Source organism: Hippocampus guttulatus, chromosome 14 (genome assembly GCF_054856545.1).
Source record: "Hippocampus guttulatus isolate MCC_2025c chromosome 14, RoL_Hgut_1.0, whole genome shotgun sequence".
Classification (NCBI taxonomy): domain Eukaryota; kingdom Metazoa; phylum Chordata; class Actinopteri; order Syngnathiformes; family Syngnathidae; genus Hippocampus; species Hippocampus guttulatus.
Genome location: NC_141274.1, coordinates 16796421 through 16810148, shown reverse-complemented (window position 1 = coordinate 16810148; position 13728 = coordinate 16796421). Strand labels below are relative to the sequence as shown.

The window sequence follows — 13728 nt, the reverse complement described above, 5'->3', positions numbered from 1 at the left end:
AAAAGTAATTGGATACTGCTGGAGCTTTACTGTATAGCTTTTGACTGCCGCTTTTTCAAGCAATTTCGAACAGTATTCCCTAACTTCACTTACTTCTTTTGGAATCGCAAGGAAGGCACACACAAGCCGAAGAAAAAGTAAAACACAGTCCTTCAGTCTTGCTGAACTGATGTTCTAAACTTGAAACATTTGCAACTTTCGAGGCATATTTTGTTTCAATACACAGTATCTAAAATAAAGGCTCTCTTAACACAATCATAAGATAAAATGTGTCCAATTGGCTTGATAGATAGGGATGTTCTCATGGTAGGAATGTGTCTTCCCTTGATCTCTGGCCCACATCCACATTGTCCCACAGCGTCTTGCTTTGCTCTATCTCTCATCTCCTCGCCATTTTGCTGAAATAGTTGCTCTTTGCAAACGCACTCTTGCACAGCAGCACCTTAAGTGGCTGTATTCTGTGTTTTTATTATTCATGCTTGTGCCTCCACCACGGGCCAGTGACTTATGGAGCCTTTACTTTTTTTCTCTCTCAGTCGGACCTGAAATGTGTTCAGGATGCCAAAGGAGGTTCCTTTTACAGAGACCACTGTCCTGTGTTGGGTAAGTAAGCCAGCTGGCCTTGTTTTTTGACATGATTAGGCCATTTCTCACCTGTTGCTATCCAAGGGCAAAGAGACGTTCTGATGTAGTTAGGCACATATGACCACTAGGTGGTAGCACCACCTTGTTGTCTGGTTTCAGCAGAGTTTCCCAGGGTTTTTTTCTCTCTAATGCCATGCTGGCCTAAATTATATGACCTTCAAGTTAATGGTGCCATTCATGTGTGTAATATTTCTGTTCATGTAGTAAATATTGCATGTATTGTTTTTGGCGGCATGTAATTTATGGTTTATAGCTATGTCACCCCAAGTTGTAGATAAATTGTTATTCTGATGTGATTATAGTGATTGAAAATATTTTTTTTTTGAGAAATAGGTTGGATTTTCTTTTGTGTGTCTCTTAGGTGAGCAAAATGGCAACAGGAACCCTGGCGGTCTTCAGATCGGGGACTTGGTCAACATCGATTTAGACCTGGAGATTGTCCAGTCGCTGCAGCATGGACACGGTGGCTGGACCGATGGCATGTTTGAGACACTCACCACCACCGGTACAGTGTGCGGCATCGACGAAGATCACGACATCGTGGTGCAGTATCCCAGCGGGAACAGGTGAGTGCTCAGGTGCTGTTACTCAAAGTGAAATCAAACGGAATGGGTCAGTGAATCAAGTATATTTTCCTGTCCACAGGTGGACGTTCAACCCCGCTGTGCTCACAAAAGCCAACGTGGTGCGCAGCGGTGAAGTGGCCGCTGGAGCGGAAGGGGGCACTTCCCAGTTCCTGGTGGGCGACCTGGTTCAGATTTGCTACGACATCGACCGCATCAAGCAGCTCCAGAAAGGTCACGGGGAGTGGGCCGAGGCCATGTTGCCTGTAAGTCTTTTGGCTGATGCGGGGAAATGCGTGCTGATTTTTAACTTCTTAACCCAGGGACGGGTAACTTAAAGGCTGGAGGGGGCCACAATTTTTCATCAATGCCAGTGGGCAGCAAACCAACATTCAGTGCATTTTTTTCTTGATGTATTTTGTCTGTGGTGAAATTACAACTTCAAACTACAGTTGACTCCTGCACACTCACTCGATTCTCAAATTTTTATTTTTTTCAAGATTTTTAAATATTTTGCTTTGTTTCTTTTTCCCCCCTTTTATCTGGATTTCTTTTTATTGCCATTAACCTCATTCTTTTGTGGGAAACCTAACTTGAATTATTAACAGCGTCATTTGAAGAATTTGTGGTGGTTGTAAAAACAATAGTGTAAAAAGTTTTGTGGTCCCGAGGGCTGCCAGTTGCCCATCCCTGTCTTAAAATGTAAGAGAAGCCCCCCAAAAAATAACTGTGCGGTCTCCTCGAGGTAATCAACATAACACACCACATGCGTAATGACTGTGAGAAAGAGAGTAGTAGATGAACAAGAAACTAGGCTTACTGTTAGCTTTTCTGGGAATTGCATTATGGTGACAAACTCATGTCTTTGTTTTTCCTCCGAGAGCAAATTTCCCATTGTGGGACTAATATACAGTCTTATAATATACTGTATATATATATATAATATCAGTCTTTTCTTGACTGACTTGACATAATACAAACACTCAACCAGTTACAGTAATTATCTTTGTTTCCAGCAACAGCACAAGCTTCCAAATTAGTTATCTGTTTAACGTCACAATCTTGGTCTGTGGCTTGGCCCAGTTACACACAAGGTTTTGCAGTCAGAAATATTGAGCAATTTGAAATTTTACGATTACCCCCTACTGTTCTGCAAACGGATTGGGGAGGGAGAATCTTAACCGACCGCACACCACAGGATAATCACGCAAGATAATCTTTGAGATACAATCGGGCCATCGGTCACTTTGATCGGAAAGGGGCAAAATGCTGAACGTAGGCCTGATTATTGGTACTTTTGTACATAGCAGTGTGGATGCCTGTTCGAAATCAAGAAACACAATTTCCTTAAACAACGACAAAGGAAAATTTGGATGTTGTCAGTTTTGAATTATTACATTTTGAAGGTCAGAAAAGACCAGCTCAGCATTTCAAGAACCCCCCCCCCCCCACACACACACATTTTAAAACAGTTTCCTGGTGTTTTAGTAAATTGCCTGACATTCTTCATCAGAATACACAAAGGATAGAGATTTATAGCAACCTTGTGACTTTTTTTTTTGTTTGTTTATTGAACATAAAACATATATACAGTAATAATTTGACAGAAAATAAGGTAGATAAAAAAAGTAAAAAGAAAGAAATCAATCTTCATTCAACACAGTTATTATGTTCAAGGGAGTAGGAAGAAGTAAAAAACTTATCTAGTCCTACCCCGTTATGTGATTGTATCTAATAAATCATTTTTATATCAATCAGAAAAGAAAAAAGTAAGAAGAAAGAAGTCTCCATTAAGGCTCATACTTTACCCTTAACCGTGATATTTTTACAACTTTTGGTTTGTATCGGGATTATATACTTCCACACCCTGACACTCTTGTGTCAATTTTCTCTTGTATTCATAATGGACATTTATATACCTTTCTCTATTTATCAACTTAGTTCTGATTTATCATTATATTTAATGTTTTGAATTTATCATTTTAACTCTGATTGATGTAGGTTGTTTGTACTATTTTTTTGAATTTGTTTTTGAACTCAGCAAGCGATTTACTCATTTTCAGGTCCGTTTCGAGATTATTCCACAGATTAACACCTTTGATAGATACACTTCTTTGCTTGATGTTTGTTCTTGTTTTGAGTTTTTTGAATAAGTTGGTACCTCTTAAATCATAGCTGCTTTCTCGAATTTCGAAAAACCTCTGAATGTTTTGGCAGAGCAGGTTATTGTGTGCTTTGTACATTAATTGGGCGATTTTAAAGTCAACCAGGTCATAAAATGTCATCGTATTTAATTTGATAAATAGTGGATTTGTGGGTTCCGTATATTTTGATCTATTAATAATTCGAATTGCTTTTTTTTTGTAGGTTGAGAATAGGGAGTGTGTTTGTTTTGCAGGCATTTCCCCATATTTCCACACAGTAGGTCATATATGGTAATAATAATGAAGTGTATAATGTGTACAAAGATCTCTTATTTAGCACTTCCTTGGTTTTGTAGAGGATCCCTACGGTTTTGGCTATTTTTCTTTTTACGTTATCGATATGTGGCTTCCAACATAGTTTTGAGTCTATTACTAATCCGAGAAACTTGGTTTCATACGCTCTTTCTATCTCAATTGAGTTGACCATCATTTTAGCTTGGTGTTTGATTGGTCTTGTGCCAAAAACAATTAACTTCGATTTTTTCAGGTTAAGTGACAATTTATTTCTGTCGAACCAGTTTTTTAATTTGTTTAATTCGTTTTCTACGGTTGTCAGGAGCTGTTTCAGATTTATTCCAGAACAGTAGAAAGTTGTATCATCAGCAAATAGGACACATTTAAATTGTTTTGAGACCTTGCAGATATCATTTATATATAAGATGAATAGTTTTGGACCAAGCACTGACCCCTGAGGAACTCCGTGAGTGATTTTCAGTTGATTCGTTTTTTTATTGTTGAGTTGCACGTACTGATATCTGTTTTCTAAATAACTTTTTATCCATTTATAAGATACACCTCTAATGCCATATCTTTCTAGTTTTTTCAATAATATACTGTGATCTATTGTGTCAAAAGCTTTTTTTAGATCTAGGAAAACCCCAACAGTAAATTCTTTGTTGTCTATATTAGTGGCTATTGCTTCCACAAACTCCATAACTGCCATTGAGGTGGTCCGTTTTTCCCTTGGACTTGGTTGTTGAAATCGCTCATCATTGTGCAATGCACTTAACCAGCTGAATCCATTTTAATATATATATTTTTTTCATGCATTTTGGTTTGGCCACATTGGAAATCGCAGTTTTCGAGGAAATTTACAGTTTGCCCCATGCTACAACTTCAAGATGCTACCTGTCTCTCTCTGAGCTTGAGCAGTCATTGTTATTGATGACTAGCACAAAAAACTTGACAAACTCAAAATGTCTCCTCTAATCTTGGATTGAGACATTCACAAATGAGTACCTTGCAAAGTTGTCATGTGTCCTTTTCTTTATAACCCCCGTCTTATTTTTATAGTGATGCTTTATTCTGTTATTTGTCAAGTTTTATTTTTGCGCGCAAGCTTTCTTTCATTTTCATGCCTCCCACCCTTATTTTTACATGATCTTACCAGTCCTTCTTTCATGTATGTACATATCGTATTTTCTGCACTAAGAGGCGCACTGGATTATGAGCCGCACCTTCAATGAATGGCCTATTTTGTAATTTTTTTTCATATATTGGACGCACTGCACTGTATTATAAGATGCAGTCTATAATGCATCCACTGTTCTACTCGAGAGGCGTTCATGACCACCTCCGAAAAACGTAAATTAACGATTACGTCAATGAAACTACAAAAATTGAAAATAATGCATCAAAACAGAAAATCAAGCAAGGAAATCACAAAATAAATTCTATAGCCCCTTTACAGAATTTATTTAGGCATTTCTTGAGCGTAGCTCCAACAGATCGATCAGATGTCAATAAAATGTAGGAGACTGGACTGTCTCAGAAGTGTTTATTTATTCCATTGTTGTGTACTGTATTCACAAACAAGGAAAAATAAGTTCTGTGGGGGGGGGGGCTATAGAATTTATTTTGTGGTTTCCTCGCTTGATTTTCTGTTTTGATGCATTATTTTCAATTTTCGTAGTTTCATTGAACGACTCGTTCATTTACGTTTTTCAGAGTCGGTCATGAACGCCTCTCGAGTCGAACGGAAGAAGAGAAGGCACGGAGACGGACGGACAAAGACGTACCTGTATTTGTTTAGACTGTGAAAACCATTAATAAAGTGTGCGTTTAAAAAAAAATCACCACAGCTCTCCTTTTTTCGGAGCTGCAATAAAAACTTATTTAATAAAGCAGCGACACAGTTCACTGAACCAACAGCAAGTTATAACGTTGTAAGCATGTCTCCAGCAAGGGGCCATCTTGGGGGTCGATATATTACCGTAATGACCATACACAAGGCGCACCGGATTTTAAGGCGCGTTGTGAGCTTCTAAGAAAATGGAAGACTTTTCGGTCTGCCATATAGTGCAGAAAATACGGTATGTATGTATATACAGTATGTACATATCTTGTTTTATGCTGAGAGGGAAGAAATTTCATCTGTGCTGTATGTTACACATACAGTACATTTGACAAAGTTTATGCAATCCAATCCAATCCAATCTCATAGGCATTAGACAACTATTTTAATGAGTTTCATTGCACATCAACAGACTCTAGGGAAGGTGGGCCGGGTGCAGCAGATCTACTCTGACAGCGACCTGAAGGTGGAGGTGTGCGGGACGTCGTGGACCTACAATCCTGCCGCCGTCACGAAGATCGCTCCCTCGGGCTCCGCCGTTAGCAATGCCTCTGGAGGTTCGTGCCAGCATCGCCTTGCGCCAACGCTTTGACACCATGAATCTTTATGATGTTCCCCACCACTTTGTTTGTCCAGAGCGACTCTCCCAGCTGTTGAAGAAACTGTTCGAGACACAGGAGTCAGGCGACATCAACGAGGAGCTGGTCAAGGCAGCCGCCAATGGAGATCTAGCCAAGGTCGAAGACATTTTGAAGAGACCCGATGTTGACGTAAGTGCACATATTGTCTTGGTCCAAAGGGCTTCTGCAGAAACTGAATGTGGCACTTTGGGAGCCCCCAACCCAATGCTCATTATATCTCTCAATAATAACCACAAGGCATTTCATTTTGCTACAGCTGGGTTGTGAATTTTAATGTGTCAAGGTTTAACTTGCAGCCTCAGGCTTAGATATCATGTCTTCTTGAAATACCAATTTCATTGTGGAAAAATACTATTCTTTTAGTGTTTAAAAAATATCAGTCATCCCGATCGTTAGCCTTTGGACTGAGGTCGGCAATGCGTTGGGGGAGGCACAGCTGGCTGCTGAAGGGCAAAAGTTTATGGTATCTGAATTTGAGGCTGAACTTTTTTTTTTCCACTCGGAGGTGCAGAGAATGAATAAGACAAGGACCCAGCTGGATTTTGGAGGCTGTTTTCTTTATTTTCACTTTTCACATTGAGGACACCACGGATAGAATGTCTAATGCACGTCAGCAATATTTCGCCTCCTGAAGTTGTCTTATAACCAGGATGAAATGTTAAATGCCAGTGACTTCATGATTTCTTTCCTCTCTTTCTTCTCATATGGAAAATGAATCTGCTCATGTCTGTGTATTAGCTGGAATTACTGCCACGCTTTGAACTTTAGACCTGTTTTTCACATCCGGTTGTAGTATCAGAGGTGGCATGTTTTGAAACCTGATGCTCACTACTCCCACTCTGTTGGGTCTAAAGTAAAGAGCCATAACAAAACAAAATCTTGAATTGAATGATCTTTACTTTTTATTTCTGGTAAATTGTTATTTTAGTTATTTATTTATTTATTCATCATTGCCCTTTGCTCTGAATCAAGCGAAGCACCTCTATACAGCATCCAACTGTTAACCACAGCCCCCTTTACACTGCTTATAAAAGCCAGCATTTTTCGGTTAGACAAAATCAAGCAAAGAGGGATGTTACTGCGACTGTCAGAAAATGCACACAGTGGCACAGCATCGCAGACTCAGACAGACAGGCAGACAGACAACTTGGGGATGAATTCAACTCAAGGGTGAATGGAAGGACGGACGAATGCATGGATGTTAGTACCATTATGAAACAACCATCTAATTATTTGATGATGTGATGATTCTGTGCCCCTGTGTGAAAGCACACACCGTTGTTCCAATATCCTGCTTTGTTGGTGTTGTGTAAAAGTCATAGGCGTTGAAATGCTCCGACGCTGTTCGAAAAGCTGCTTGTGATTGTCTCCCAAACTATCTTGACTACGTCACGCTGTTATCGCAGTGTATTGGCGTTGAACATCTCCAAGGAAAGGCTGAGATCCTTCCACTTCTGTGTCCTTCTCAATCTGAGAAACATGAAGCGCACTGGTGTGCACTGCAGCACAAGCCAGATTGGTAGGCGCATGCGTGCGTATGTGCGAAGCCCGACTCAGCCCGCAAGCCAAAGGAACCTCCTGCTTGACTCACAGAAGCAGCCTACGTAGACTTTTGCTGGTTACATTTTGTTTGCACTGTTGACTTAACTCAGAGAGACATAACTGTGTGTGTGCGCGCGGCTGTGTGTGTGTGTGTGTGTGTGTGTGTGCGCGCGCGTGTGTGTGTGTGTGTGTGTGTGCGCGCGCGCGCGCGCGCGTGTGTGTGTGTGTGTGTGTGTGTGTGTGTGTGTGTGTGTGTGTGTTAAAAGCTGGTCCTTTGCCCTACTGCCTTTCATTGGAATTATTTGTTCAAAGCTGAGCACACAAAGCATGACCGTGATCTGCCTGCCAGGGCAAGCAAGGGGTGGTGCCTCAAGACTCTACAATGAGTCCACATGAATATTTATTTACACTCGTTCAGTTTTTAGCTGTGTGCTCATGAAGCATGGCTACAAGTGCAAACTCTAGCCAGGTTGTAAAACATGGCATTTTTGCATGTTATTCTGTATAAACGTCGCTAACATGGAATAAGAGTTGAAGTCAAGCAAGCCCTTATTTGGTGGGTGGAATGATACTTGTGTAAGGCAATTCTGGAGACTGGTGTGAAATTTAATAACTGATAGAGAGGATTCTTGGTTAACCACTTAGGCTTCCAAGAGTGAAACACGCTTCCTTGTTCTGGCAGATAGTATCTTCTTCAGCTACTGGCTGCTCAGTTAACAGCAGTGGTGGGCAAACTACGGCCCGCGGGCCGGATCCGGCCCGTTGGTCTTTTTAATCCGGCCCGTCGAAGATTGGTGCACAATTAAGGTTTGATTGCATTCATTTCGTTTGGACTTGTAATGACAGGTATTTCAACACCAGGTGGCGCAGTTACTTCAAGTTGCAGAGCACAGGGAGGGAGGGGAAGACGAAGAAAGAGGGAGAGAGTAATGACCATGGAAGGGAAAGTGATATGTATCTGATTAAACGAAGCGGGTAACAAAGTACGAAACATTCAGGAGACGCCTGGAGTCGGAAAGACTCAAACCTACGAGACTTTGAAAAACAAGGAAACGATTCTTACTCAGTCCGATTCTGGCAATTTCCATGCTCAGAGTGAATTGCTTGTGGCTCGAGTAAATGAACATTTCCTAGAATGGTTTGATTGTTATCATGTTAAAAACTTTCCGCAAACTGGACCGCTAATAAGAGTCGGAGAGCAGTCAAATGTGTAGAGCGTGAACAACAGGGGGCTCAGTACACATCCTTGAGGAGAACCGGTGCTGAGTGTGATGGTGGAGGAGAATGTTACATTATTACTGGCATACAAAGACATTGTGCTATCTTCTTTATTTTCTATTTCTATTTCTAACTTTTGGCCCGGCCCTCCACAATATTTTCTGCTTCTCATTTGGCCCCCCTGGGAAAATAATTGCCCACCCCTGGTTAACAGTGAAGTCCTTAAATTACTTGAGGACTCGTTGCGGTGATGTCTTTGTTTGTTTCAGGTGAACGGGCAGTGTGCCGGACACACTGCGATGCAGGCAGCCAGTCAGAACGGTCACGTGGACGTTCTCAAGCTTCTGCTGAAACACAACGTTGACCTCGAGGCAGAGGTTGGGATCACTAAGGATTTGTTTTCTTGCTCTCCTCAAGCTACACGGCGTCTTACTGCTGGTGTTTTATTGCACTCAGGACAAAGATGGGGATCGGGCGGTGCACCATGCAGCCTTCGGTGATGAGGGCTCAGTCATTGAGGTGTTGCAGCGGGGCGGGGCCGATTTGAACGCCAGGAACAAGCGCAGGCAGACACCATTGCACATAGCTGTCAACAAGGGACACCTGCAGGTGGTCAAAACGTTGCTGGACTTTGGTTGCCACCCCAGCCTCCAGGTATCCGTCAACGCCGTTTAATAGCTTTCATAATTCTCATTACATCTTCATCTTAAAGGGCACATGTTAGGAACAGTTTCCCTATTTAAAAGTTCCCAGGTGTTGTGACTCAATAAACACCCACTATTTACCGGGGAGAGGGATGGAGCCCTGCCACGAATAGTAGAAACCCTTAAGTTGTTGACATCCCACAAATGTGTGTGACATCCCACAAATGTGTGTAATTGCCTCTGTCGTTTTAAACCTTAAATATACCAAAATGATTCCAAAACTTTAACACGACTTCAAATTCATCTGAAAATATTAGCCTTAAAATAAAACTCTTACAGATGAGTGATCAGACTGATTCCACATTAATGGAGCAAATAAAGTACTCATCTAGCAAAGACTAAGCTTGGTTTTCTGTCACAGCCCAGGCAAAACTTAGCTAACATACAAAAATCTTACTTTCAGAACATGTATCACTTCAACATTCTTCTCTGACACCAATAACTGCTTTCACATTGAGCCCAGGCTTTGGTGCCATCTTATGGCGACATATATGGCATTACAGACAGAACCACATGGGCAGTGGCTTGTTGTACATTCTACACCCCATTGTCTCAGCCTCGCAGAACTTGGCCTGTTACTTCAGAGACCTGTTTGTATTGTAAGCTATGTCCTCTATAATGTAACCTTTCTCATCCAGGACTCTGAGGGCGACACACCCTTGCATGATGCCATCAGCAAGAAGCGGGACGACATGCTTTCTGTGTTGCTGGAGGCGGGCGCCGACGTCACCATCACCAACAACAACGGCTTCAATGCCTTGCACCACGCCGCTCTGCGAGGAAACCCCAGGTACGAGACTCCGCTACCAATGTTCACTTGCCGCGCGGAAGGGGCAAGCAAGCAAATCATCCCATGTCACATTCTTACTTTGATTTGATTCTTTTTTTATTATTATTTTTTAAGGCTCCAATTACACAAAGCGGGAAGCCTCGTACGTTTCTTGTGTTCACAAATGAAATGCTGAGATAAATAACAGAGGTCGGAAAAGTAATTACCTCTGGGATCCTTTTTGATTTAATTCAGTATTGCTGACAAAGCCTTTAATTGGAATTGAACACCGAGTGCTCAGTGTGCATTTCTCATCGCAACGAGTTTGATTTCAGAGGACAGTCTAACATTGGAACTTACATAATTGAACGCCGGTTTCTTCCAAGTTGCCCTCATTTCAAACCACCATAGGGGATAACGTGTTGTCACCAATGACACCTTATTAACTCTAGAGGGAGTGTTTTAAGTACCAAAGGCAGAAGAAAGAGCACTTAGATGTTGGAGGTTCCACCGTTCTTCTTGTGCCGCGTCGCATCTGTTTTTTGGGCTTCCATCTGACGTCACTGTCATTCCCCAATGGGGGTATGCTTTTGTTCCATCTTCTTAACAGACCGTGTGTTCTAATGTTGTGCTTGAGGCCTAAAGCATCTCTCCCAGGCATGAGCAGTTGTCCTTGGCCATAGCTATTTCTGTGTCCTGCACTTTGGCTTTTTTTGTTTGTTTGTTTTGTTCTGTTCTTAAACTCACAAGTGCATTCAGTAGACCCCCGTCGTTATCAGGTTTATAATCTGGAGTTCTTGATGGCCACTATTGGTCCACAATTGAAGTTCTTGCTGCATGGATGAGTGTGTTTGCAGTCCCACACTAAATAGAATTCCCTTCTTCCTTTCTTGGCATAATTTTAATTGACGTAACTGCAGAGCATCTGCCTCAAGCCAACAGAATAGATTGCCACCACTCGCTTTCCCCTTAGTGTCGAATTCATCAACTCCGCAGCTAAAAAAATAAAAAATCTAAAAAAACATTGCCCATTAAAGTTAAAAGTATGGAGAGTTTAATCCTGATTGCAAAATAGCTGCTTAAAGATAGTGGCTTTGTTTTTCTGTCCTTCAAAAAAAATACTCCAATAAAAAAGGAAGTAGATGAATTGTGAAGGGGTGCTACTAGGGTGCCCTCATGCTGCATTTATTTGCAATTGCTTTGGTCGCGTCCGTATTCCTCCAACTTTTAATTTTGTGTACTTTTCAACTAGCCTGTCCAGATGTGTTGTGATGAGGTGCTGATAAATCACTCACTCTGTCTCTTTCCTCACTGGAAAGCAATTCGATGCACTTCCCTTCCAGCCTTAAAAAGTGTGTTTATTTAAAGAAAGTCTAATGCTGGCAGAGGTGCACTTGAAATTGCTTGCTTGCATAAAGTGTAAACAGTTTGTTGTGGTTTATGTTTGTACAGCAGGATTCTGATTGTTAAGGAAGGAGTTTGGTGAGGGGTGGGGGTTCCACTGGAGCACTCTCTGCACTTGGAAATGAAAAATGCTGGAGTGCAGCATGACTGTGTCATGGCCCTTTTGTGTGCGTGTGTGTGTATGCGTATGTGTGTGCGCGCGCACGCACACCTGTGTGTTTGTTTGTTGTCCACTTGCTTTAATACATTTGCTGTACCCCGCTCACATCACAGACAAGACGATACACGTCCCCTTATATCGTTTGCCCATTTACTTTTATTTCACGCTTCAGCTCCTCCAATATCAGTGGGTCTGGCTGGCCACAAGTCCGAAAGACCTCTAAAATCTCTCCCTCCTGGCTCAGGTTAAACTACCCACCTGGTGCGCTTTTTCCTGGTGAAGGCGGTTGTTTCAGTTGAATGCTTATTTTTATAAAAGGTTCCCTTGATGTTTTTTTGGTGCAAAAAGTGCTTGGAGATTGCTCCGTGATATGAGGCCCTTTAGATGATGGATATGTAAGAGAGCTCTGCTGTGCGCAGATTAAACAATTGTAATCTATCCCCTCCACAGAAATACTTAAAAATAGCTGCAACAGAGTCTTTTATACAATACCCAGTGAAACAACAGACAAAATGTAGTATCCTACATTTATTAGCTGATGGAAAATTGATGTCGATTTCATCCCCCCAGTGTCATCAATATCGTTCGTCTATATGGAACAGCGATCAGTGAATTTGCCTTACCGTCCAATTTTTCTTAATGTACTGTAAATAAATAATTCGCTCCAGAGTCCAACTGTAAACGTTTATTAACTGTAAAGACAGCATCTTAAATCAGATTTTGCAAAATAATTGCAGACTGCAACAAGTGCAGTCATGTGGGAGTTCGCCTTCATTTAAATCAACGGCGAAACGGGTCAGCACATGCCAATTAATCTACACTCAAGGTTTATTAATATCTCTTTAACCAAAAATGAATGAATTTATTACCTTCTTGTCATAGCCCAGGGTCTGTGTCACTTTGTTCAATTGTAAATGAAAAATACTCAACAGTTTAAGTAAATAAATCAATCTGGTACAATATGTGTTTAATATGCATCAGGCACATGGACCCACAGTGTAAATCCAGTTGAAGACACAGAGGAACTCTAAAAATCAATAAATCTGAAAAAAATCCAAAAGCCAAATGCAAGCACATTGTCAATGATTTCTTACTGAACTGTCAAGTGAGAGATGATTTTTGTAGCGATGCAACTAATTATTATTTCAATAATCGTTCAATCTATCATTTTGTTGATTAATTGATTAATTGCATTTCAAAGACATCTTTACATTTCCATCTCTTTCTTTAAAAACAGGACATTATTTCAAATTGACAAATGGCAAACGGCAAATGGAGTACACTCATATAGGACCCGTTACCCCAATGTCACCCAGAGCCCCCCTCACCAACCTTCGAGGCCTCTTTTTCAAGATGGCTGTCACTTGCGCCCGCCTCTTCCCGCTGTCGTTCAGGAGGGTCTTTGAGTCCTTTGCGCTGCTCAAGGTGTTTTTCTCCTTCTTCTTGTACATGAAAACAAACATTCTGCAGCTCGTTACCATGTTGATGTGTCCTTGAGCAAGATACTGAACCGTAATTTGCTCCCAGTGGACCTAGCAGTGCCTTGCAGCCTCCCATTGGTGTATGATTGTGTGTGTGAATGGGTGCGTACATGAAAAATAATTCAGTTTCTGGTTTGGGCCGTGATATGAAAAAAAATAGGTAAAAATGCTGGTCATTGTTATGTAAAATAAAAGAAATAGTTGTATTTGGATTCTTCACAAAGATAATCAGTCCGATCTCATAAAGGACTACAAATCGGGCCATGTTTAGAGTTGAGAAGCGGAAATTCCTAGCATTTGAACAATTTTAAATAAAAAGAGAT

The 13728-nt window shown here is 41.2% G+C and overlaps 1 protein-coding gene across 8 annotated transcripts in view; it reads left to right on the top strand.

Annotated features, from left to right (window-relative positions):
* mib1 (MIB E3 ubiquitin protein ligase 1) overlaps positions 1-13728 on the top strand; it is an 89470-nt gene that overhangs the window by 10960 nt on the left and 64782 nt on the right. For all 8 annotated transcript variants that reach the window (XM_086130155.1, XM_086130154.1, XM_086130153.1 and 5 more), the window contains 8 exons: positions 537-603; positions 1007-1211; positions 1291-1474; positions 5899-6043; positions 6123-6256; positions 9157-9264; positions 9344-9541; positions 10230-10381. In XM_086130155.1, the coding sequence (XP_085986281.1) occupies positions 537-603; positions 1007-1211; positions 1291-1474; positions 5899-6043; positions 6123-6256; positions 9157-9264; positions 9344-9541; positions 10230-10381 (1193 nt within the window). The remainder of the gene's footprint in view (positions 1-536; positions 604-1006; positions 1212-1290; positions 1475-5898; positions 6044-6122; positions 6257-9156; positions 9265-9343; positions 9542-10229; positions 10382-13728) is intronic.